This window comes from Danio rerio, chromosome 3, assembly GCF_049306965.1.
Source record: "Danio rerio strain Tuebingen ecotype United States chromosome 3, GRCz12tu, whole genome shotgun sequence".
Classification (NCBI taxonomy): Eukaryota; Metazoa; Chordata; class Actinopteri; order Cypriniformes; family Danionidae; genus Danio; species Danio rerio.
Window position 1 is genome coordinate 20,770,287 of NC_133178.1, and position 24,862 is coordinate 20,795,148.

Genomic DNA, 24,862 nt, shown 5'->3' on the forward strand with positions numbered 1-24,862 from the left:
TTAATTTGCATTCAAAACCCTTCAATGTGGTAAGAACATAAGTTAAGCATGAGTGGTTCAGACTGATACTTACATTTCTAGCCAGTACATACATCATATTAACTGAATGTTCCCTAGGGGGAAGTTCTCTGAGAAGACATCTGTTTCGGGGATACATCATGTGATGATTTATGTTTAGGTGCACATTGCATCTTAAATTTTTCTTGTCCGCTAAAAATGTAAATGAATTTGTCACATGGGATAACACTCATAGCCATAGTAGCTGATTAGATGTAATCTGAAAGAAATGCTATACTTATTATATTAAATAATAAAATGTTCAATATCTACAAAACATTTCTCATTAAACTGCAGACTGTAAAAAAACATCTGCTACTTAATTTCTTCATTGTGCGATTCACAAGTGTTTTCTGTTTATTTATGGTTGTAAATTGCATGCTTGATCTCTGCTCTGTTGACTTTTGACATTAAAAATGTCACTCTGTTTAACAAAGTGACTTTTGTTGAAATTGTTTGAAATAAAATCATCTACAAAATAATATATAGAGAAATTAGGGTTTTAATAACAAAAAATGTATTAGAAATTTGTTACAAGGTTTTATACAAGGCAATACATCACTTTAAACAGTAAAACGTTACTTAAAGTAACTTAAAATTGTGAAGAGATCAAGAACCCATAATGCAATTCAAAAGCATAAATAAAAAGGGGTGGGGGAGAGAGAAACATGCATGAAAAAAACAACATGCAAATAAAAAGCTAACCTCTCAAAAAATTGCACTTTTTGATGTTTTTATTGATTACATTTTATGCTGCTGTGAAATTCTTATTGCATTAATCCTTCATATTCAGTCAACTTTATTAACTTTTTATTTTTTGTCATGGAATTTTTATTCTTGCAAATAGCATTTTACATTTTACAACAGCCCAGCATATGCAATCCTATCTTGCCCCAAACAAAACAATCCCCTAATAAAACAATCAACAACTGGAAAAATAAATAACTAAATAAATACAAATACAGAAAAACAAATAACAACAAACCATTTGTATATGCAGCTGAAGTCAGAATTATTAGCCCCCCTGAATTATTAGCCCCTTGTTTATTTTTCCCCCAATTTCTGTTTAACGGAAAGAAGATTTTTTTTTTTCCTAACACATTTCTAAGCATAACAGTTTTCATAACTCATTTCTAATAACTGATTTAACAGTAAATAATTTTTGACTAGATATTTTCAAGACACTTCTATACAGCTTAAAGTGACATTTAAAGGCTTAACTATGTTAATTGGGTTGGCAGGTTAAGGTAATTAGTCAAGTTATTGTATAACGATGGTTTGTTATGTAGACTATCGAGAAAAAAATTAGCTGATAATTTTGACCTTAAAATGGCTTTTAAAAAATTAAAAACTGCTTTTATTCCAGCCGAAATAAAAAAAAAAACAAGACTTTCTCCAAAAGGAAAAATATTATCAGACATACTGTGAAAATTTCCTTGCTCTGTTAAACATCATTTGGGAAATATTTAAAAAAAAGAAAAAAAATCTAAGGGGGCTAATAAATATAATATACATATATTAGCCCCCTTAGATTTTTTTTTATATATGTTATATATGTTATATATATATAACATATTTGAAATATATATAACATATTTGAAACACAAAAAACAATGTTAGAACTTAAAATCCAGAAAATGGTGTTACTTCATTCAGTCGTTTAATAAAATGAATGCAATTTTTTGCCATTCCGATTCGAACATCCTATTTATCTTATAACCTAACCTTGTTTACATGCTTTGCACATGTTTTCAGTTTTGCGTTGTTTTTTTTCTGCCACAACCATGCGCGCGCAGCTTGCGGTGATGCAACCGTGACGTCGAACCCAAATTGGTCTATTTGAATCGGTTGTGTTCGGGTATTTCCGGATTCGCCGATAACGGTTGGAATGTTCAAATCTTCGATGCTAGTTTTGCTACTTCTGGCCTGAGTGGATACTGAGCTAAGAAAGCGACTGAAGAAGGAGCAAAGAAACCAAAAAAGGGGGAGAAGAGGAGCCTGGCTACGGAATGACGGTGTTGCAGGAACCTGTCCAGGTAATTGAGCTAAACGTTCAAACGCTCCGTTGCGGTCGCAGTTACGGTAGAAGACTTTTATTGCAGCGCGAGAGACCGGATGATTGGGCACTGCTACACCGCGGCCTCAGTTAGCGGCTAATGCTAACGGCCTCTGCCCTTTACTTCAGTTAATACATTTCCCTAAACATACTAGAGATTGCTCAAATTTTAATTACAGTCATTATGGTAAAAGACCCGGTACTTGTCATCTCGGCGCAGTTTGTAAGTTACTAGTTTTCAAGCGAGCTAATGTGTTGTCTTGCAGGTTAGCCAGCTGCCTGATTTATTGAGATTTTGTTTCATTATTGAGATTGTGTTGTTTCGTATAAACGCTTTTCTGTAGACGTGAGATTTGTGAAATTGCGTTTACGTTGAAGTTAGCATTAACGTGCATTTGAAGTGATTTGAAAGCAGTTTTGTAGATGTTTAACATTAGTCTGGTCTATATGAGCTTAAAAAGAAGACAAATGCATTTCAACGTTTCTTTCTGTTGTATTAAAACTTGGTGATATAAAGGACAAACAGAAACGTAAAATGCTGTGGGTTTAACGTTAATTATTACTTTTTGTTTAGACACCAGCTAGCCAACGGTTCATCGAGCACAGCTGTTAAACCTGTGTGTGTGTGTCTGTCTGTCAGGTTAAAACGTCAGACTGCAATTCAAATGCACATGCAACGCATACACATTGGCTGTCTCCAAACAGAATGAGCTTCCTGTCCAAGCGATACAATAGTCAGTCAACATCAGCTAGGTTTCCTTCTGTTTTGCATTTGCTAAAATCGCTCACCATTTCCAAAAACTGTGATTTAAGACGTGACTTATTGATGGCAAATCATTTCATATACATTGATGCATTTAAAAAGCTGTGCATTGTCCATGTGAGAGCTTGTTAACCTAATGACAGGTTTGAGTGAAATTAAGAACTATTCATCATGTGCTATGCTTTATCATTTTTGTGACGCATCCTTCTTTTGATGGGCTGTCAGTAATGAAAGCTTTGTTTTGGTCCATAGGCTGCTGTCTGGCATGCTCTGAACCACTACGCCTACCGAGATGCTGTATTCCTGGCAGAGAGGCTCTATGCTGAGGGTAATTGCACAAATTGTCCTCCAAACTGACAGACAGCATCCTCCATTTCCCCTCATCTTTTAGAGCTGAGATGCGGCTTTGCATTTGAAAGTTTTTGTTACTCAAAATGGAAGCTGACATTATTTATTTTGCAAGTTGCATTATTGTTTTAATTCACTATTTTTGTCTTTAATATTGCTATAATCAAATTCTAGAGTTCATGTACTGATTCTCTTGTTTATTTGTGTTATTCTGAAATTTCATTTCTTTTCGCCTGTCAGTCCATTCAGAAGAGGCACTCTTCCTGCTGGCCACGTGCTACTACCGTTCAGGGAAAGCATACAAGGCCTACCACCTGCTGAAAAGACACAGCTGTACTACACCACAATGCAAATATCTTCTTGCCAAATGCTGTGTGGAACTGAGCAAGTATGAATGACTAATTATTCCCAATCTAATCATAGTTCTTGACTCATGTCCATCATATCCCAATGCCTGTATCTATTTATCATCTTTTGCAGATCTGTTACAATAATAGCTGTTACTATAATAAATCACAATGCATGATTTTAAATAGGGCAGGGCAATATATATATTAAGCCACTATCATTTGAGGTTAAGCTTCTTCGCACTGTTCACAGAAAGTTTTAGCTACAAAATGAGTGCCCTGAACAGCTGTGAATGAACAAGCTTCCACAAGTAAGAATGCAGACGAATTAGTTTGAGAGAGGAAAGACTAATGCTAAGAAATAGTCAGATAGAACCCCTAATTAATGAGCCTATACAGTTTTTTTATTTTTTAATATTATAATTATTTTTCTTTTTTTATGTTTTTTATTTGTGTGGATGTCATAATTGTAAGATTTTGGTAATATTTTACTTGTTGAATATTCAGCATATACAAAAAACGCTGATAAAAGTTTGTTTGCGTTGGTCAAGCTAACCTCCATGAACTATGTCTATATATTATTTATATAAATAAATAAGCGGAGTCTGAGTTTTATTTATTTGATGGTTTATTTCACATTTCTTTTTTGTAAAGGCTAAATAGAAATAAAAATTCAAATAAAAATACATAATTTTTTTGTATTGTTTTTATTTAAAAAAAGAAAATTGGTATTATAAACTTGCAAATTCAGTTTGCAGACATTTGTAGCTACAGAGTCAGACATCTATTGTGTGCGTTCTTGGCAGTTTTTTTCCTGTGTTTTTAATATTATTCATATTGATATCAGAATTATATTGCATCGCCTGAAATTTAGAAATATATTGTGATATAAATTTTTGCCATATCGTCCAGCCCCAATTTAAAATCATGACAATGTTTAAGCAATTATTGTATGCAACTTGACAACCTTTTATGTAAATATCAAAGACAAATACACATTAAATGATGGGTGAATTGAGGAAATGTTTTTTGTACTATTACTTTGTGCTCTTTTTGTGTACAAAGTGTTATATTGACAATCAATATTGTCAAGGCAGCAGCACATCTCTTATGGTGCATTTTGCTGCGTTTTGTCATATTACTCACTTTCATGTCTTTCCAAACTTGTAAATGCTTCAGTCCATCCTCAAAATATAAATTAAGATGTTTTAATAGTTTCTTTATTGAAATCCAGATTATTAAAGCTTACAAGATTCAAGAGGGTCATATAATTGTCATAAACTGAAGTCATAGTATGGTCAAAGCTAAGATTTCCCTTTCTAGTATCCACATCAAATGGAACTTACAGAAGTGATTTTAAATCCATTGATGTTATAGTTGTTAACAGGTGAAGACACTCCATTTTAATACATTGTAAACATGCTTACAAATGGGTCAAACTTAGTAGTTCAAATGATAGTGGCAATTTTTTTAAATTAACTAATTATGATTAGTATTTGTGTAATATGTAATTAAATAATTATTCTAAAAGTCTTTGTCAAGATGTTGTGTATAAAATATTACATGATGCATGATTGTTTTTGTGTGCTTGTTCTGTAAATCATCATAAGATTTATTTGTTTCAAAGTAATTGATACCTATTCGGATATTTCAAAGTTAAATGCTGAGTTACTCTGTTTTTTGATATTTTATTTTATACTCTGTTTTTTATTTTATGTTGCATGAATCCTTTTTGTTTTTGACTGAATCAAGCAGTTTAAATCTTGCTTAGAAGTGTATGAGTTTATATGCTGATTTAATTTAACATTCATGCCATCAATGTATTTTGAATGTAGCAGTCTGTAAGTGAGATGACTTCAAGAACTATCAATACAATAGAAAGATTAGTATTGGTCATAGAAAGGAATAGAATTGGAAGCAATAAATCTCATTACCATAAATGTAATGGCTTCACCTTCTTTTTAGATTCATATCATGTCTAATGAAGCTCTTCAATGTTTTTGTAATTTTTAGTTAATTTAATTGTTGTTTATTGTCTGTCAGGTTGGCAGAAGGAGAACAGATCCTGACCGGAGGAGTTTTGAACAAACAGAAAAGTCAAGATGACATCATAACTGAGTTTGGAGACTCGGCCTGCTTCACTCTGGCATTGCTCGGACAAATTTACTGGTATGTTGAGCTTGTTTGGCTTCTAAACTTGATCTGCTGAAATCCGTAAACTGTAGCGAAGCTATGAAGATATCTACTCTGCTGTTATTGTTGAGCAAAGAGCTGTTAGTGAGAAATTGTTGTTTAATTTGTGGAAAGGCGACTGGTACAAAGCTCTTAATGGATTTAGTGGTAACCAAGCCTGTTTTGAGTTTTTTGATGTGCTCAGTGACCATAAGATTGCTTGAATTCAGTATTTCTACAGGTAGCTGGTGGCAGGTTGTTTAGTAACAGAGGCTCCTTTGTTTTTTTTCTATGGGAGATTCCTTTTCTAATGAATCATGTGATGTTGTGTAAAGTAGGGTCATCCAAAATACTTACTTTGTTTTTTTGGTACGGAAATTTATAAATGTCCACTCCCTGCTAACATTTGAGTGCTGTTGAGCCGGTTCTTAAACACTGCAGACTGGCCAGTGTTCACATTCAACCGATATAATGGATTTGGATTCAGTGATCATCACTTTATCAGTATTCACCAAGCACTGGCACGAAACACAAACATTTGCTCTTCAGTGTTTGAAATTTTTAAGCAGTGAAAATTAAACCACACTAAGCTGAACTTCCACTCTGAAAACTGGACTGACACTGTTTCAATTTACTAGAACTTCTATTTTAAGCATGTATGTCAACATGAATTGCCTTTGAAAGCTACATCTATCAGCTGTTCCCTTCATGAGCAGATATTTATTTTTCAAATTTCATCAACAATTAATTTCGAAGTACATGAACATTGGTGTAAACTGCCTCACAGAGCATAGCTCATCCCAAAAAATTAAGAGTCTTTTGTTAATCTCTTTATCCTCAGGCCATCCAAGATGTAGGGATGTTCAATAGAATGTTAAGAAGCAAATTTATTTAAAGTGGCATGTGGGAAGCTGGGAACTGCGCTGTACACACACTCGTGTCTCATTCAGCACACATCCAAAAGTGTGCATGTTTTGCTTGCTTTTTATTGATCGCATGAAGTGGGTCACTTTGAAATCTAGGACATGGCAGATGTTTAAATCAGTGACTTCAAGTAATATTTGAATATGTTGAGACATCAAGTTTTCTTTGTGCTCACTTTGTTCTCACTACAAGCAGAAGCTGGGATTCTCGACAGCTTTACATGAGATGCTCCACTTTAATCTACTGTTATTATTATTTTTTTTAATTAATTAAAATGAAAGTGCATTTTCAGCCTGTTGTAATTTGGATTTCTGCACCACAGTTAAAAATGCATGATTTGTAGAGTCACTGTAAAGTTGAACCATAATAGAGTAAACTGTCATTTTAATTGGATGTTTGTTTAAGGCTTGTGACTAAGAATTTTGAGGTTAAAGCATTTGGGCACAATTATGACGTTTATGTAGCTTTAACTATAACTGTATGTAATTTGATAGAATGCAGACAATACAATGTTATTTGATTTAGAACTGGGCGATAAATTCAAAACTTTTGATTTACCACTTTACCTTGATTTCTTTAGTGTTTTGGCTTTTAGAAAAGCGCATTCTAAATTAAATTGATTATTTCAATTATTGATTGCGTTTTTTATTTTTACATTTTCAATGTAATTATTTATTTACATATTGTTTTACCTTTCATCGTTTAATGCGGTATCCTTTGTGCTGTAAATATACTCTACTATTAAAGGTGAGAAATCTCTTTCTAATGAAATTGTGCTCTTTTAGGAAAAGTCAGCTATATACATTTCATATGTGATGACTGGAAATAGTAAACCTAAACCTATTAAATCTGTAAATATTTGTTTTACAAAATTTATGTAACTTATGTTTTACCTTGGCAAGTTTAGTCATTGTACTATCACTGTGGCATATTCTTAGAAGTAAAGGAATAAGCAGCTGGAAAGGGTGTTGCTTGCAGCTTGACACATGGGTTATTTAAAATAAAAAATTAATGATCTATTGCTACTAATAATCTGTCTTGCTTCTGAATATAAATGCCATTGTCTGCGTTCACTCAAACTGATTTGCTGAAGTGAAATTGTGCATGGTATGTGTGCACTGACCTTTGAATTATCTCCAATACCAAATAAGCCAGCTACAAAGAATATGATTTATATGTTTGAGAGATTCTCTTTTTTTCTCCTATATAAGAGAAAGAGTGAGTTTATGGTGTGTCAGACATGAACATGGTTCACACAGGGTGGTATGTTTTTAAAGAGAAAGTAGAAATAATGAATAACCGAAATGACCAACATGGGGAAGTTTCGTTGGTTATAAGTTATGAATTTTAGTTTCTTTTCACTTAAGTGTCCAGCCCTAGTTTGAATTTTTCTAATTCTGTACACCAGAAAATTATAAAGCACTATTTATTTTACTTGTGTCATTGCTATACTGTACATTTATGCTTATATTTTTATTATATTTTATGCAGATGCACTGCCCTACAAGATCTACCCCAATGATGCACAGCCTTTTATTCCAATTAATCAAAAATGTTGAATTATTACCCAACAAAGCTATTCAGTTCATCTGGTCAAATTGTATTAATATTGCAATATACTGAAGAAAAACTAAATATTGCGATGTCAGGTTGTTGTTTTTTCCCCCCCAATATCATGCAACCCTAATTTTCTGCTACTAAATTGCTGGCAATCATACACAAAACTAATGCTGCTTTCTTTCCCCTGCAGCAAAACTGATCGGATAGCAAAAGGAGCAGAATGTTACCAAAAGAGCATGAGCGAGAACCCCTTCTTATGGTCTCCATTCGAGTCATTATGTCAAATCGGTAAGCGTGTTTCTCAGAATAACCTCAAGCTATGCAATATTTCTTCAGGAGATGCCTGAGAATATGAGTTTAAATCATGCCCCTCTGTCCTACAGGGGAGCGGCCAGACCCGGAGCAAATCTTCAGATTGACCTCCTTGCAGAATTTTAGTGGAGGCAGTGGAGGAGGCATCCCTCCCTCTCCCATTAGCCCTGCGCACACACCTAGTAACAACATGGGACACAGACAAGTCGACACTGTCCTAATGGAGACCCCACAGGAAACTTTGGTATGTCTGTCGTCTGGTTTTGTACAAGGCTATATACATAAACCAATTGTCACAGCTAGATTTTTGCCTCACAGTAATTTTTTCCAGAATGTAACATCATTACCCAGCTTTATTGAAGCGTGCATATGTGATGTCAGAAAAATGACATATTTATCTAGAAATAGCAAACATTTACAGTAGGGGAAGAGGGAATGCACCATTTTGACTTGTATTTTCTTTTTTTTTTGCCCTCGTATAATCATATGTCTGTGGGTTATTGGTATACCTGTAACCCATGACAGCTGGTTATTTCAGAAAGCATTTTTCTGAGTCATCAGCATATTTGTGTCCACGTAAACAATTTAATCTTTGTTTTATGCAATTGTTTGTTTTTCTTTCTTTAAAGGAGCAAAACCGACTCAATCTAGAATCTTCTAACTCCAAGTACTCTCTGAATACGGACTCCTCTGTGTCATACATCGACTCCTCCGTCATTTCGCCAGACTCTGTGCCACTGAGCAGTAGTGGCTCACTCTTATCCAAACAGGTTCAGAATAAACCCAAAAGTGGCCGCTGTCTACTGGGGGGCACAGCCACGCTCAGTCCCCTCACTCCAAGGTAATGAGCTCCTGAGATTTTAATTGGACATTAAGACCGATATTTGCTACAGGTAATCATGCAGAAGATTACTCCAAGTTCCAAGTACGTTATTTATAATGTTGGTAAAAAAAACTCTCTTAATTCTCCATCCAGTGGGATCTGCATGATGACAGGTCTTTAATACTTGGAGTAGATCCTCCACCATGCTATATTTGTTAAAGCATTTAACTATCAAGCATGCTTAATTGGAGCGCATTTGCTTTTAATTCTTTCTAATTAAAACATCTTTTTATTCAGTTAAATGTTTTAGAAGCTATTTTAGCCTTTTTATTACAAATAGTTTTTAATCATAAATATATTGTAAAAAAAATCTTGCAATAAAAGTAGTTATAGAAGCTGGGATGACAAACAAACGTTCTTCATTAATTCTTTCTCTTCATGGATGTGAAGAACTTTGATCTGTTATGTTTTTAGTCTAGTAATTAGTCTCTCTGTTTAAATGGTGTAGTTTTGGAATTTTGCCTCTGGAGCCAAGCCCAGGAGATCCAGCGTACCTGCAGAGTTATGGTCACAGTGGAACTGGGATGGAGCCACCTCCTGCGCCTGGCCCCCCAAAGAAGGTAAGCCTTATTTATTTATAGCAGATTAGTATTAAAGTACTAGTGTCTAATTGTAGCTAACTATCTTTGTTTTTATTGCTATAACTGTAAGTAGGGCCAAGACAGAATCTGCGGTTATTCTTGCTATTTCTGTGAAGAATTTTGTAAAAAATCGGCGGATTTGTGTGGAATTATTTTGGGAGCATCATAACTAAAAATTTAATATGTGAAATAAAATATCTTTTATTTAATGTTTACAATGCAAATCCATCAAGTCTCTCATATCATATATCTACTTATAGGTAGAAAATATTACTTTACAAACTGTATTGTAAATCAAATGAACACTTTTTTTTATATTAGTCAATATTATTACTGAAATTTATTTAAAAACTGAAATATAAATTGTCACATTTACACATTACATTACACATTTTTCTGCATGCACAGATTCCTTTGGGCCTAACTGTAAGGCCTTAAACGTGCAGTATCAGTTGTTGTTGTTGTTGTTTAAGTCCCTGATCAATAATTTGCACATCAATATATTTTCTGTATTTGTTAGGGATATGACATTTTTACATCTTGAGATGTGGGAGTCTGAGCAAAAAATAATATAATCAATAAATTAGTTCTTTGTAAGGAAATGCAACACACATACAGCTTTATTTAAAAGACAAAATTAGTTTTCCCTCCTACCATTTCTACAAAGGTTTTCAACTGCAGAAACTTTAAAGAAGTGTAATTTTACATGTAAATCCTTTAAGTCTTCAATTTACTAAAATATTGTCTTGTAGGTCTGAATTTTTTTTTAAACGGGTCTTAATCTTCCTTTGTTTATTTTGTTTAAGCTACCCAATTGATCCAACACGTATTCAATCACCAACAGTACATGGCAAAGCTGTTCATAACTAATATTATACCAGTCTGTTGTGCATACCTTTAGCTTTTAAAGAGTTTAAGTTATGTTGAAAAAAAAAATGTACGTATTCTACTAAGGTCTCCTTGTTTTGACACATTATTTCAAATTTGTGGCTTAAAAATCTGCTGGGCTATTTAAAAAATCCTTAGCGTTTTGCCTTTTATATATCTGTAATTTCATTCTTCATAGTTTTAATGTCTTAAAATGTCTTAATTTTCTTGATGAAACCTGCAGTAACCCTGTTTAAAAAAAATGTGTGTAGCTTTTTATCAAAAGTAAGGCCTGATTACAATTTTACCACTCAGGCCTTCACCTTACCCCTACCCCTTGTTTTGCCTGTTCACGTGAAGGGGTAGGGGTGGAGGTGTCCCGATTCTCTTTACCTTGAAGGCATAGGGCTAAGGGGAGGGGCTACATATCCCTACAAACTGATATTTTTCAGGACCACACTCTAAACCAGTGGGTTAGAAAATACACCATATAAAATGGCGTCATGACTGCACACAGAAGTCAGGACATGCACAAATTAGTATGTTTTTTTTTTTTTTCATTATTTTGAATTTACAACAAACAAGCATATGTTTTAATACATTTATAACGCAGTTCATGCTTTATTGTCATGCTTTAAAAAAAAAGCTAAAATAAAAACTGCTAAATTTCGCTATCTATAATCTCTAATAATAACTCTTGTACTGCGTATGTTTACATAGATGAATCTGGCCGCTATAATGCACAGTACAGTTATGATCTATTACCACATTATATCGTTATGATGACATAACATATGCCTTTAGTGATTTCCAGAAGATAAATACCAAAAAATAACGCAACTGGAAAAACTACAGCAGTCACAATCGTCTGATCTCATATAAAGCAAGAGATCGCAATGACGTATGATGACATGTGCAGGTGCTGTAGTGCTGTCCCGTTTCTTAGGGGTAAATCTTAAAGCCCTTCGCATTCACACCTGATTTCAAGGCCTAAGGGGAAGGGTAGAGGTAAAAAAATAGAATTGGGCTTGGGACAAAGTTTTAGATTTGATCTTATAAAGTATTCATTGTTGATGTGTGTTTTTTTTTTATTGTTATAAGCCTATGTGTTATAGAAAAGTGTAATTTAATAAACCGTTTGTAAACTGCTTTAGTCAAATTGCAGTGGCCATTTAAAGCTGATAATAAACTCTGAAGTCTCGCTTCCATCCCTACTAAATTGGCTTGTGAAGTACACGTAATGGCATGATTTTATATCTTATTTTTAACTGTTTTGGGTTGTCTGTAGAGGGCACTTTGTTTCTCTCTCTGTTTGTAATGCAGCTGTCAACATTCTGAATTCAATTTATGAGATCATGTAAATAATGTCTTGAAAATAAATTCAATAATTAAATTTTAATTTCAGGCTGTCAGTAGAATCAGAACAGTGGGGACGAAGTCAGTGTTTGCACAAAGTGGCAACAGCAGAGAGGTCATTCCAAACCCCTTTATCCAAACTCAGACTACTGCTCCACAGACCAGGTACATCACCACACATTTATACAGGCAGTTTATGGCTGTAGCGATGGCTTCTGATGATCTCTCTTTCTGGTTTTTAGTACTACACCGCAAGTGCTGAGCCAAACCATTGCTGCTCCCCCAAATGTGCAGCCACGGCGGAGCTCAAGACTCTTCACCAGTGCCAGCTCCACTGCCAAGGTAATCTTTTTACGCATACAAATTCTAACATGCACTTCTTAAAACCTTTTAAGGTACAGTTCACCACAAAATCATTATCATTGTTTGTTCCAATCCTGTGTACATTTATTCGTTCTGCTAAACACAAAGGAAGATATTTGTAAGCATGTCAGTCACCAAACAGATCTTGGGACCTTTGTTGATATCTCATAGGAAGACATTCACTCAAAGTCTTATGAATACATTATCAATGTTTAAACCAAACAGGAGAACAGTAAGAAGCTGAAAATGAAGTTCCCCACCAAGATTCCTAACCGAAAGACCAAAACGAAAACGGGTAAGGGAGGAATCACCCCATCTAATCTGAATGAGAGCATCGAGATCCTCAAGTTAGATTCATCCTTATCAGAGGGCAAAGGCAACATCAGTTCACCGCAGTTCCAGGCTTTTAATCTACAAAAGGCTGCTGCAGGTATCTGACGATTCTTCACCTTTTTTTTTTAAGGGGTTAAGTGAATTGCAACTAACAACGTATTGTTCATGCTGCTCACAATTACACGCAATGGAGACTGTTCTTTTGATTGAAAACTACTTAAACCTTAGAAAATTAAAAATGTGTAATCTACTGATCATATACCATAAAATACAAATTATATACTGAAAAAAATATACTGTTTGCAAACAGACTAAACTCAGTGATAAAACTCAGGGATGCAACGATTATAAATTTTAGTTGTAAGATTATAGTCTAAGCAATAATCACGATTATACATTCAGTAATTTCAAAACACACATTTCTCTTTGGACTTAAAAAGAAGTGAAAGTGAAATTTTAAACTGAAAATAAATGACAGAACAATGAATAAGTAAATAAGAACAAATGTAGTCAGAGGCTGCTAAACCCCTGTCTGAAAGGCACTTTTGATCAACTATATTATGAACATGTTTCGAATTTATTATTATTTTTTTTCTGGAGTAGAATATTTATATTCCATACAAAATATGAAGCTAAATGGTTCTTGTCATGTGACTTGTGGTGCGCTCACGCAATTCTTTCACAGGGCTCGAAATTAACCTTTTTTTATTGGTAGCAGCGGTGCTCCTAACTTCAGAAATTTAGGCGCACCAGGCAAAATTTAGGAGCACCTACCAACAATTATGAGCACCGTTACTATTATATTAAATAAGTTTTGTATTAACAAATGTATTGCATTTGAAATGAACTATAATCAAAACTAACAAACGAAAAACAATATGCATGAGCCCACTGGCTCTGCACGCACTGCTTGATGTGAATGGGATGAACAGAGTTAACAATAATAACTTTGCTGTTCTCATGGGTGGTTTCTGACATTGCACACATGATTTTAACATATAACTAATTTGCATACGTCATCTTAATAGCAATAACGGTCTTTCGATGAGATGCAGTAGTTTAATCTCAGTGAATGCATGCTCTTTTGCGATGGTGAATGCGGTACCAGTCGCACGACTGACAGCATTGTGAGGATTTAATGGATGAAACAACGTTAGAAGATCTCGTGCTTAAAATGTGTTGATGTGGCAAACACGGTTACCTGAAAACTGTCCAACCAGCTTTACAGTGAATGCTTTCATCATTTTCATAGCGGACTTTAACCCACTGGAAGTCTTGTATCCACTCTTAGAAAAAGTATAAATAGTGGATTAACATTCACTCCATGATCACTAATCAGATGTGCCATTATTTGTAAGTTCAGGTGATTTCTAAAACAAAATCTCTCAGTGTTATTTTTATTGTCTCTTATCCAGACCTTTATGCTTTCGTGGCTGTAGCTCCCGGTCATCTGAATTGAGTGATTGACAGCTGATATTAACCAATCCATTCGTGTTGTGTTTTAGAGCAGGAGGCCAATCAGAAGAGCTTAAAGACGGGGCAAGCATTGTGGGATTTGTTTACTGCAGCAAGTTCACATGTCAACTGTTTTAAACTTTTCTTGAGCGCTGTGTTTGGTGCAAAGATGCCTTCTGCATGAATTTTCTTAAATACGTGCATGCGATTAACATTTTGCAGTGAAAACTGGTCGCACGGCAACAATTTATGCACTCGCCCAAATGCTACAAAATATATATTTGAAGTCGCATCGATAAAATTTTGGGCCCATATGAGACCAATTTCAAGCCCTGTTTCAACTATGTGCGCCTGAAAAGCTTGAGCGCGTTGTGTGCACGTCACTCCCAATATGCTCGCAAAAAAAAGAAATATCGAACTTTAGCACACAAAAGATGCGACATGTGAACGGCCCTTAGTTAATATCCTCAGCCATAGCTAATCCATTGTACGTGCATATTAGCCATTGTGTACAAGCTCTGAACTTTAAACAAGCGCACAGTTGCAGGAACGTTTAGTTGCACCAGTTTTGTTCTTTGCAGAAACACGATGTTGAGAAACTTATGTTTAATTAACCGTGACAAATTAAAGTGGTTAATAGTGAAAATGGTTAATCGTTGTATCCCTACTTGCGTTTGGTGCTTTCATTTCTATAACAAATTAAACAAAATAAAATTACATGGTGAGAACACTGTTTTTTTTTTTTTTTTTTTTTTTTTTTTTAAAGCATATTATCATAGTGATCCATGACGTTACAGGGTAATTAAAACAAAATTGTGGTGATAAGAAGAGTATTTGAGACTATATACTTTCTTACTTTGATTATAGTTTGAATTATTCCCATTTATTTGTAGAACAACTTTACAGTACAAAACTAAACATGCTGCATTATCCTGAACATTATAAGCATTTCATTGTCGTAGAGACTTATGTATAAAGTTGAAAGTACATTATTTATATTATTAATTCATGCTTTTTTGTGTTAGATTTTGAGCTACTACTTAATTTTCTCTTTGGGCTACTTAATTTTTCTCTTTTCTCTTGTATTTGAGCAACACCCTGAAGCAGGTTGCTGATTTTGTTTGCGGTTTTCTTTAGACGGGCTGATGACCCTGATGCGGGATATTGGGAGGGGATATCTTGCTCTCTGCTCTTATAACTGCCGAGAGGCCATTAACATCTTGAGTCAGCTACCTTCACACCATTACAACACGGGCTGGGTGCTGGGTCAGATCGGGCGAGCACACTTTGAACTGGCTGAATACATGCAGGTGAGTCTGCGTTGCAGAAATGAGGTGAAATCAATTACCAAAGGCATTCAAATTATAATGGCAAGTAGTGGAAAATGTTTTTGTTTGTTCTCACAGAAGATATTTTTGTCTGTTTAATTAGGCGGAGAGGATTTTTTCAGAAGTCCGACGTATAGAGAGCTATCGAGTAGAGGGTATGGACATCTACTCAACAACACTTTGGCATTTACAAAAGGATGTGGCACTTTCTGCCCTATCTAAAGACCTCACTGACATGGACAAAAACTCACCTGAGGTAAGTTTATCAAGGCAGTAATGCAATTATTAGTTGGAATATTATTCAGTTCAGTAAATCAGCTGCTTATCTTTTTGTTTTTCCACCTCTTTACAGCCCTGGTGTGTAGTTGGTAACTGTTTCAGCTTACAGCGGGAGCATGACATCGCCATTAAGTTCTTCACACGGGCCATCCAGGTGGACCCCAGCTTTGCTTACGCTTATACACTATTAGGGCATGAACTGGTTCTCACAGAGGAGCTGGAGAAAGCCCTGGGTTGCTTCCGCAATGCTATACGCCTCAATAAACGTCACTACAATGCCTGGTATGTTTGTTACTTTACATGACACCAAAAAAAAACCATTAAATAAGTCGTTCACTCACAATCATTTTACTTATCCAGTTGTCTGACAGATAAGTACCATCTGCTATTTCAGAAGCAAAAAGACTTCATCTTTCTGTCTCTTACCACAGGTATGGCTTGGGAATGATTTATTATAAGCAGGAGAAGTTTAATCTAGCCGAGATTCATTTCAAGAAAGCTTTTAGCATCAATCCTCAGAGCTCTGTGCTACTCTGTCATATCGGAGTGGTGAGTAAATCAGCCTTTATGTACTTTTTGGTTATGCATAAAACATAACATGATAATCACTGTTTAAAATTTCTGATAGGATTTTTGCTGTGCTGCATCTTCATATTGTTTCTCATGTACTCTGTCAGGTTCAACATGCTTTGAAGAAATCAGACCATGCACTGGAGACCCTTAACAGAGCCATTAGCATCGACCCTAAGAATCCGCTATGCAAATTCCATAGGGCCTCAATTCTGTTTGCCAATGAAAAGTACAAGGTACTGCTCTACTTGTACTATAATGTTAGGTGCAGTGAGTGATTTCTGAGAAACTCTGTTATATTTGAAATCTGACATCAAAGCAAAAATACACCGCCCCTTAATACTTAAACATGCAAAACAACAGGCAACCGCTACTGCAGAGTGAACCATATGCAGTTTAATAGTTCTTTACGATTGTTGCTCGTCAATCTATTCACCTTATTCTACGTGTATGAGCGAGCACAGCCGTTTGAATCTTTTTGGCTGGAGACTGCTGGTCTCATTCACTTCCATTCATTTTTGTGACATTAAAAACCGTTCTTTCTTCTGCTTGATGTTGCAAACTGATCTTTTTTTGTTTTACTATTCTGCTTCGTCCGTGTTGTCATGAACATACTTGCTTATAGAGGACCGTTTATTTGCCGTTTATTATTCCTAGTCATTTCTCCGATAGACGACTGAATCAGAAGTTCTTAAACAATCGCAAAAACGAGTGCACTATCACATTTAAGAATAGGGTCAATATCAGGGGTGCTCAAACGTTTCCTATGCATGGCCAAAACCAAACATAATTGACCCTTCGCTAAGCCCTGCCCAATAACTGCCACCCACCAATCGTGGCTTAGCAACTGTAGCTACGCGCAGGGGCTCTGTCAAGTTTTCGAGCGAGTGCATATGGATTGTGCAAATCTGATACCCGGTATCCTTAGAGTTTGGACTGGGCGGTGGAATTTTTCCCCTTTTCAAAACCTAAAATCCAAAAGGAGAAATACTAGCGTGGATCAAGCAGTGTGAGGGGCACTAAAAGAGCAGAGCTAAGTTGATTTTGTTTTGATATTCCTGACACATTCAGTGACAGACAGACGGCAATAACTCACAAACCTCTTACCCTAAACAGAACTAAACTGTGTTTCCTACAAAAACACAAAGCTGGTTATGTTTCACAGCTTTCTTATTCCTTTTTTTTTTTTGCTCTATTGTGAGTAATGCTCCGTTTAAGCCTTCGCCATAACGTTAGTAACTTAGTCATAATAGCGAATAAGTCATAATGACAAGAGTTATTGATTCGGAAAATACAAATCTGCGAATCTGTTGCTAACTTTACTGAACGTCATATTTCCATCTGTTTCAAGCTATGAATATTAGAAATGACAAATTAGCAGAACAAAACCGAGATATGATCACAAACTGAGCAGCAGATCAATATACTTTACCCGCAGCTGCTGTTTTTCAGTCATTTATAAAGAGCACACAAACATACTGACAGTAATAGGTAACTTATTGTTATGAGTCAATGATGCTAATATTCGACACAAATCCATCAGTTTCCCTTTCTGGCTGTTCTTTCTATGAATGAACTATGTAAAAGCACTGTCATGCATGTTTCTTCATCGGTTAGTAACTCCATTTCATTGCACAACAATTAATCCATCAGGCTTTTTGGCTAAAAATAGAGAAATCACGGTTTAATTTGTTATTATTAGATTATTTTTAGATTTCCCCTCTCCTGCTGAGCATGAGCTAAGCTGTTAAATGGTCAGCGTATGAGGTGGCTAGGCTAAGCTAGCTTCAATTTTAATTGATTTATTCTCTAATCGGTTGCCTATTATGTGGTGAATATACCCCTGTAATGCATACTGCAGTCCTTTATTGTCTGGCTTTCTCGGATATCTCACCTGTTCGCCAAAAATAACATTATACCCCTGGCAATGATTGACACCGGCGCACACATTGAAAAAGCTGTGCCAGGCACGAAAGCTTGACAGGCGTAGCAACAGTAACTAAGGAGGGGGGGCTTAGCGAAGGGTCCATTGAGAGCTGTGGGCGGAAGGTCAATCTAGCAAACTCTATTACAAAGTTGCCATAGGTAATTTTCTTTTTTTTTTATGTATATTTATAATACTTATAGATGGAAATTACTTAATCATGTATAATCATATGAGGTTAACTATTGCATTATAATTTTGTATATTTTATAATTAACGTATCCCTATGAAAAGAAACTATTCCATTTACAACACCATGGCTTTCAGTGCACATTTAAATACTCTGACCCATTCACAACATTCAATTGAAACATTTAATTCAAGCTTGTTTTTTTGTAGCATCACAATAAAACAAACAAAAGCTTATATTAAATTACAAAAGACAATCTCTATTAAAGGCAATTCCTCCTCCAACCCTTAATTTGGGATGGCGGGCCAAATCAAAGGTTATCATGGGCCAACTTTTGCAGATCCTAGTTTGGGCATCACTGGTCTATATGAATAGTTAACCAGCTTTAAGTCATGATACACTGTGGGATCTCAGTTGCTAAACAGTTGCCACAAACTCCAATACTTTCAAGACCCCCTTGTCTTCAAAAGAAAATTGAGAAAAAAAACAAATGTTTTGGAAAAAAAAATTTCACTTTGATTGGTTATTGATTTTACAATCACCATAGGAGAAGCCACACTGCAGACATGTGCTTAAACTTTGACACTCCCACAGTTTTATCAATCACTATTATTGGGCTGGTGAAAGTCAAACCACAGTGCAGATTTAGTCTAACTATAAGTATGCATTCTCAGTTTCGAGTGTTAGTTTTGGACTGTTGCTTTGATTTGGTCATCTAAGAAATTGTCCTGTTACTGTAGCCAATATTAAAGCTCCTACTTGGTCTCATCACTCATTTCCAGTGCACTGTTTAAACAGCCATGGCTTTATACAGACAAGCTGCTTTTTTATGTATTTATTTTTTTTCAGTACACGCAAAACAGACAGCAAACTACTATTCACAAAATGGGCTTGGTGTTGTCGAAATGTTCTAGTTTCTCAGAAATTGCTCTTTGCTCTTTTAACATGTTGACTAACACTATAAATAGTTTGAAAAGTTAAATGACCAGTCTATTCTTTACAGGCGGCTCTGCAGGAGCTTGAAGAGCTGAAACAAATAGTGCCCAAAGAGTCCCTTGTTTACTTCTTAATAGGAAAGGTACACCTACAGCAAAACGGCTTACTTGATTTCATTTAACATCTTGTAACCGCTAATGTCCCTGTTTGGAAACTCCTGAATCAAATGTTCGTCATCTCTATAGGTCTATAAGAAGCTTGGCCAGACTCATCTGGCATTAATGAACTTTTCCTGGGCCATGGACTTGGACCCCAAAGGGGCCAATAATCAGATCAAAGAGGCCATAGATAAGCGATACCTCCCAGATGATGATGAGCCTGTCACTCCTGATGACTATCCCTACTGCTCAAGTAAGTCTCCAGCTCAGTGAGTCATTAATGCAGGGCTGTGTGCTCGGTGTAATGCTGTTTGTTGGTCTCTGCAGCGGAGGTGGAGGAATCACAGGAGAGCAGTATGACGGACGCTGACGACACTCAGCTCCACACGACGGAGAGCGACGAGGTTCTCTAGCCCCCTGACACCACTCTGGACTTTCAAATAATGCCAATTTGGGGGCTATTCGAAGACTCCAGCTCAAAAAAAAAACAGGAGGAAGAAGAAAAAAGGAAAACAAACTGCTGCTAATAACAGTACCTCCTCATTTTTGTCATTTCATTTTCTTCATTCGTTCTTGCCTTTTTTCCCACCCTCCCCCACCTCTTGTCGTCATGCCTTAGAGGTCTCTCATCGGTCTGATCTTCTGGTCCTGTCTCATCTCCTATCACAACTGGCAGGTGTCCTTTTATCACAGACACAGTCGCTTGAACAATTCAAGTTCTGCCTGAGCTCAAATTGCCCAGATTTGCCCATGACTCCACCGTCTTCTCAACAGGCTAATTGACTTACTTAACTTCACACAGCTCCACAGACTTTCATGGATGTACCTGTCTTAATGCTTAGGCATTTCATGTTATTTTATCGACATTTACCCTGAATAAAGACTTGTGCAAGAGTTGGTAGTCCTTTAATTCCTCTCCCCTCCCTGTCACATCTTGAAAGTGCCGGGAGAGAAGAAAAAAGCACTTTCTGCCCACATCAAAAGTTTGGCATGAGATTCATCTGCTAATCTTTCAGATTGCCATCTGTTAGATGGGAAAAAAAAACAAAGTTAACTGTAGAAACAGCTAGTTCTGAATGATATGGATTGATCTGGATTTTGTTTGAGCAATTGTCAAATACTGTTAGTGTTAAACTGAACAATTTGCCTCACACTCATGTTTCGCTCTAAGTGATGTCAACTTTCAAACACCTGAATCATATTTGATTATTATTTTGCCCAGCTGCAAGACATCGATCAGAGAATTTTGTTTAAATTGTTATCTTTACTGTGAAACCACTCTAGAGTGTCCAAATGAATTACCCTATTGTATGGCACAGTGACCAGTGGTCAGACTTCATGAGACAATATACTGAAATGTTGGTGCTGTTGAGGACAATACTGATGAACATAGTAAATGTGCACAAAGTATCTTCATGGTTTTTATTTTACCAGAACATGTTTATTATTATGAAATGTTTTTGATCTCTGCTAAATGCTTCTTATTGTACATTTTAAGAAATTATGTACAATTAAGGTAATAGAATAAACAACTTTGACTGAAGGCCCTGATGTGATCATTGAGGTAACAGAAACCTCTGTGCGCCAATTAATAACGCTTTAGAAGTGCATTGATTGTTAAAATCATCATTGTTTACACGCTATTGCCATGTCTGCCCCAGTTGCTGATGCTATGAAAACGACGACTATAAAGTGGTCTTCCTTCTGTGCGCGATGAACGAAGGCTTCGGTATTGATAAATTGATTCTAGATGTTACTACTATATTGATAATGTCTAATGATATTCATTTATTTCCATATACAAGCGTTGACGTTAATAAATTCGCTTGCGAGAATGACAACAGAAAACAAAGAAACTGATATTAAACTATAATATGTTTTGTATGTTCAGACGTGACTGTATGTTGGCTACGTGCACATTTAGCACACGATGGCTTAGAACACATAAACAAAAATCAACTCTTGTTGCAAAGTTACAGTTTTTTACTTTCACCCGTAAGCCGATCTCTTGCTAAAAAACACACGAAGCAGCCAATCAGCTGCTGCCTTTCCTCCTATGGACCAATCAGCGGTTGAAATGAGGCAGTATTTCCGGCTCAAGTCTGGTTGATCTGTGCAGGTAAGTGAACGTGAATTCTGTACTCTGTCATTTGAAATGTACTTCTTTTCGCTTTTTTAGTATGGGCAAAATATCGCTTTCAGCGTAAAATGTTGATTAAAGTCTAGAGGAAAACGTTGTTTCATTTTTCTTCTCATTTAGCGTGCGGTAGACGTTATGACAAAGTAATTTCATCCCGGAGATTGCAGTCAACAGGCCAAAAATTGTTTGGGTTCAAAAAAATCTCTCGCTCTTTCAGAATTAACCTACAAAAAAAGATAACCATTACAAAATTTGTTTTTTACTGTAGGTTACAAGTGAGAATGCTAGCTAAACATTTATCCGTTTAATTCGTCTTCAAGATGTGAGGGGTGATGAAAGAAAGGCTGTAATACAGCAGAGACTATCAGCTGATGATGTTAGCATGCTAAACCTACAGCGACCGGGCCAATGAGTTAAACAAATTAACAGCGGACTTTATTTTAAAACTAATTTAAAGAACGACAATAGTTATACTATTATTCATAATCTCCCATTTCCTTGCTTTACAAGTTTTTATTTACGTATTGAATTTGTACGTTAGTGGTTCTGGTTCAAAACCTGGAAAGCTGCCTAACTAGATAGCATACTGAAATGCTCACTAGATAGGTAACGTTAACTTACCTTACGTGTTTTTGAAATAAAACGTAGCTTCATCCTTAGATGCTAGTGTTTTGTTTTGGATTTGGTTTGTTAGTCTTGTTTAATTGTTCCTCGTATTGTGTTAACATGTTATCGATCTATTAAGCACTGTTAACTTTAGTTTATGTGCTTTCTTCTGTTATTGTCTTTTGACAGTAACGTTATACGTTTACAACTAATACAACTCTAGTCTATATAGGCTATTTTTAATTTTTATTTTTGTTATATTTTATTTCGCATTCTGACATCATAAAACACCTATTTAAAAAATCCAGAGTAAAACTAGAGTCTAAAAACACCTGGTGACATTTTTTTCATTAAAAAATGACAACGGTGTCTTAAAAATGCAAATGCTATTGTAAACATTTTGTGCTAATAATATTTAATAATAAATGTATATGTAAATAGTTTATTTTTTCTTCTCTTTTTTTTGTACAGATTGCAGATTGAATCACTGTCTTCACTTTGGAGTTTGCAAGCAACATTTGGATTAATAATGGAGATTCCAGAAACTTGTCAGATTGGACTGAAACCAGTCGTCTTCAAGGTCTGACACTCTTTCTATGTTATGTCTGTGTATCTACATCTGTTTTAGGACATTTAGTTGTAATGTTGCATACATTAATATACTACGGGATGTCCCTGTAGAATAAATTCTCTATCTGGGGGAAAAAACTGTACCACAGAAGACAATCCCTTTTAAACAGTAGATGGCGCTCTCTTTTTATTTATTGATATCATTGGATACCTTGTTATTTGCTTTTTACCAGTGTGTTCAGCATATTCGATTTAACTTCACTTTTTGATTTGGGTTTCTATTTGGTGTTAACTTTTAATTTAGTTTTTCTTAAGAACTTAATCAAAACAGAGAGTCTAAAATTCATAAATTTATATGATATTAAATGTTTACATGATGGAAGTATTTTTATATGCTGCTTAGAATTGTTGTTTTCCAATTCATTAAACCAAGATGATTTTACTTAATGCAAAATTAAAAATAAGTAATTTTAAACTAAAACTAAATGTTAATGGGTAATCAAAATTACTTTCCGTGTGAATTAAGCTATTTTTTTCTGAGCCCATTGGTTTAGACATGTGGGTACTCTGTAAAATAACAGTCTGTTAGTAAAAGTAATATGCTAACATGAACATTTATATAGTTTACTAACCTTTGTTAACATTAGTTATTCCAAATAGTCATTCATTATTCGTTCTTGTTAATCCAGAGTGCATTCATTAATTTTAACCAGCACATCTTTGGATTTTAATACTAATGTTGAACTATGATTTTAAAATGCTGTACAGAATGGTTAATGTTAGGAAATCTATTAACTAATGAATCGTTATTTTAAAGTGTTTATAATGTTTGTTCTAGATTACATTCTATTCAAAAAATAATTTGGATTAATATCTACCCGTTTTCAGCTTTCCTAGTCATTATATACTTGTAGTATTCAGCATATTTTGCTGCATAGTCGACATCGCATTGTGTTGTACTTGCTTGAATAATTTAGCAATATTATTAAAAAATTATTGAGATTGTTGTAAAGTTGTTGCTGCTAACACAACTCATTGTGTGGCTCCTATACATTTACATTTCGAGAACACATTGACATGAAGTTCAGATGTGAAAAAAACCTAAAAGCCATTCGAAATTTCCTTTAAAAATGAGCATTTTTATCAAGCTTCTGTCTGTACATTTGGTAACTTTTGAAGTTTATGGCAAAGAATACACACTTCTAAATGTCTTTAAAATGAAATGACATAAACAGAAGTCTGAGAAAAATGCTAATTTTTAATGAAAAAATTTGACGAGGTTTTTGCATCTGAACTCTTCATATGTTCTCATTAATTTGCTTGGTCCTAAAGTCTTGTTTTTACCTTCAGAAAGCCTGCAAAATCCTCTTAATTATGCATTTGTTTTTGTCTGTAACCTCTACATCTTGCATGCAAGGATCCTGTGCTTTTTTTCTTGAGCACTTCCTGGATCCTGATCACTTTAGAGCAGTTCAGAGGCCCTTGAGTACCCTCTACTGGAGCCTTATCATTCTGCTTCTTTCTAGAAACATGCAGGGCTCAATGCAGTTTCTGTATATCACTGATTCAATGTTATATCATTGATATGTAAATGTTTTAATTGCTGATATGTGGACATATTCGAATGATTTATACCTCGATTTGCTTTAGTGGTCCAGTTGTAAATATACGCCACCTTTTCGCGCCCTCTAAAGGCACGACGCATTTATGACAGGCGGTCAGGCGCCTCTAGCGGTCGGTCGGAGCAGCGCGTCTCTCTCCCGCCACTGCGCCGCTCCGCTTCT

The 24,862-nt window shown here is 35.4% G+C and overlaps 2 protein-coding genes across 4 annotated transcripts in view; both read left to right on the forward strand.

The window, feature by feature from the left end:
* The first annotated feature begins 1,923 nt into the window (after positions 1-1,923).
* Positions 1,924-21,305, forward strand: cdc27 (cell division cycle 27). Of its 3 annotated transcripts, none has more exons than XM_005171566.6 (19): positions 1,924-2,093; positions 3,129-3,204; positions 3,465-3,612; positions 5,615-5,740; positions 8,418-8,515; positions 8,611-8,783; positions 9,169-9,380; positions 9,871-9,982; positions 12,276-12,391; positions 12,469-12,568; positions 12,815-13,019; positions 15,515-15,687; positions 15,809-15,961; positions 16,058-16,266; positions 16,416-16,533; positions 16,662-16,790; positions 19,672-19,746; positions 19,850-20,015; positions 20,090-21,305. In XM_005171566.6, exons 1-19 carry the CDS (start codon positions 2,067-2,069, stop codon positions 20,173-20,175), a joined length of 2,502 nt encoding a protein of 833 aa, XP_005171623.1. In that variant the 5' UTR covers positions 1,924-2,066; the 3' UTR covers positions 20,176-21,305.
* Positions 21,306-21,844: 539 nt separating this feature from the next.
* Positions 21,845-24,862, forward strand: part of kansl1b (KAT8 regulatory NSL complex subunit 1b) — a 97,015-nt gene continuing 93,997 nt past the window's right edge. The window contains exons 1-2 of the mRNA XM_068218891.2: positions 21,845-21,881; positions 22,980-23,088. The gene's annotated coding sequence lies outside the window, so the exon portion shown is untranslated. The remainder of the gene's footprint in view (positions 21,882-22,979; positions 23,089-24,862) is intronic.

What these genes read in the sequence shown, in the direction of transcription:
- cdc27 (XM_073935894.1), top strand. Translation starts at nt 2,298, where the DNA reads ATGGTAAAAGACCCGGTACTTGTCATCTCGGCGCAGTTT. An exon ending in ACTACTGCTCCACAGACCAG is followed by an intron (nt 12,392 to 12,468) that starts GTACATCACCAC and finishes TCTGGTTTTTAG; the next exon opens with TACTACACCGCAAGTGCTGA. An exon ending in TCTACAAAAGGCTGCTGCAG is followed by an intron (nt 13,020 to 15,514) that starts GTATCTGACGAT and finishes GGTTTTCTTTAG; the next exon opens with ACGGGCTGATGACCCTGATG.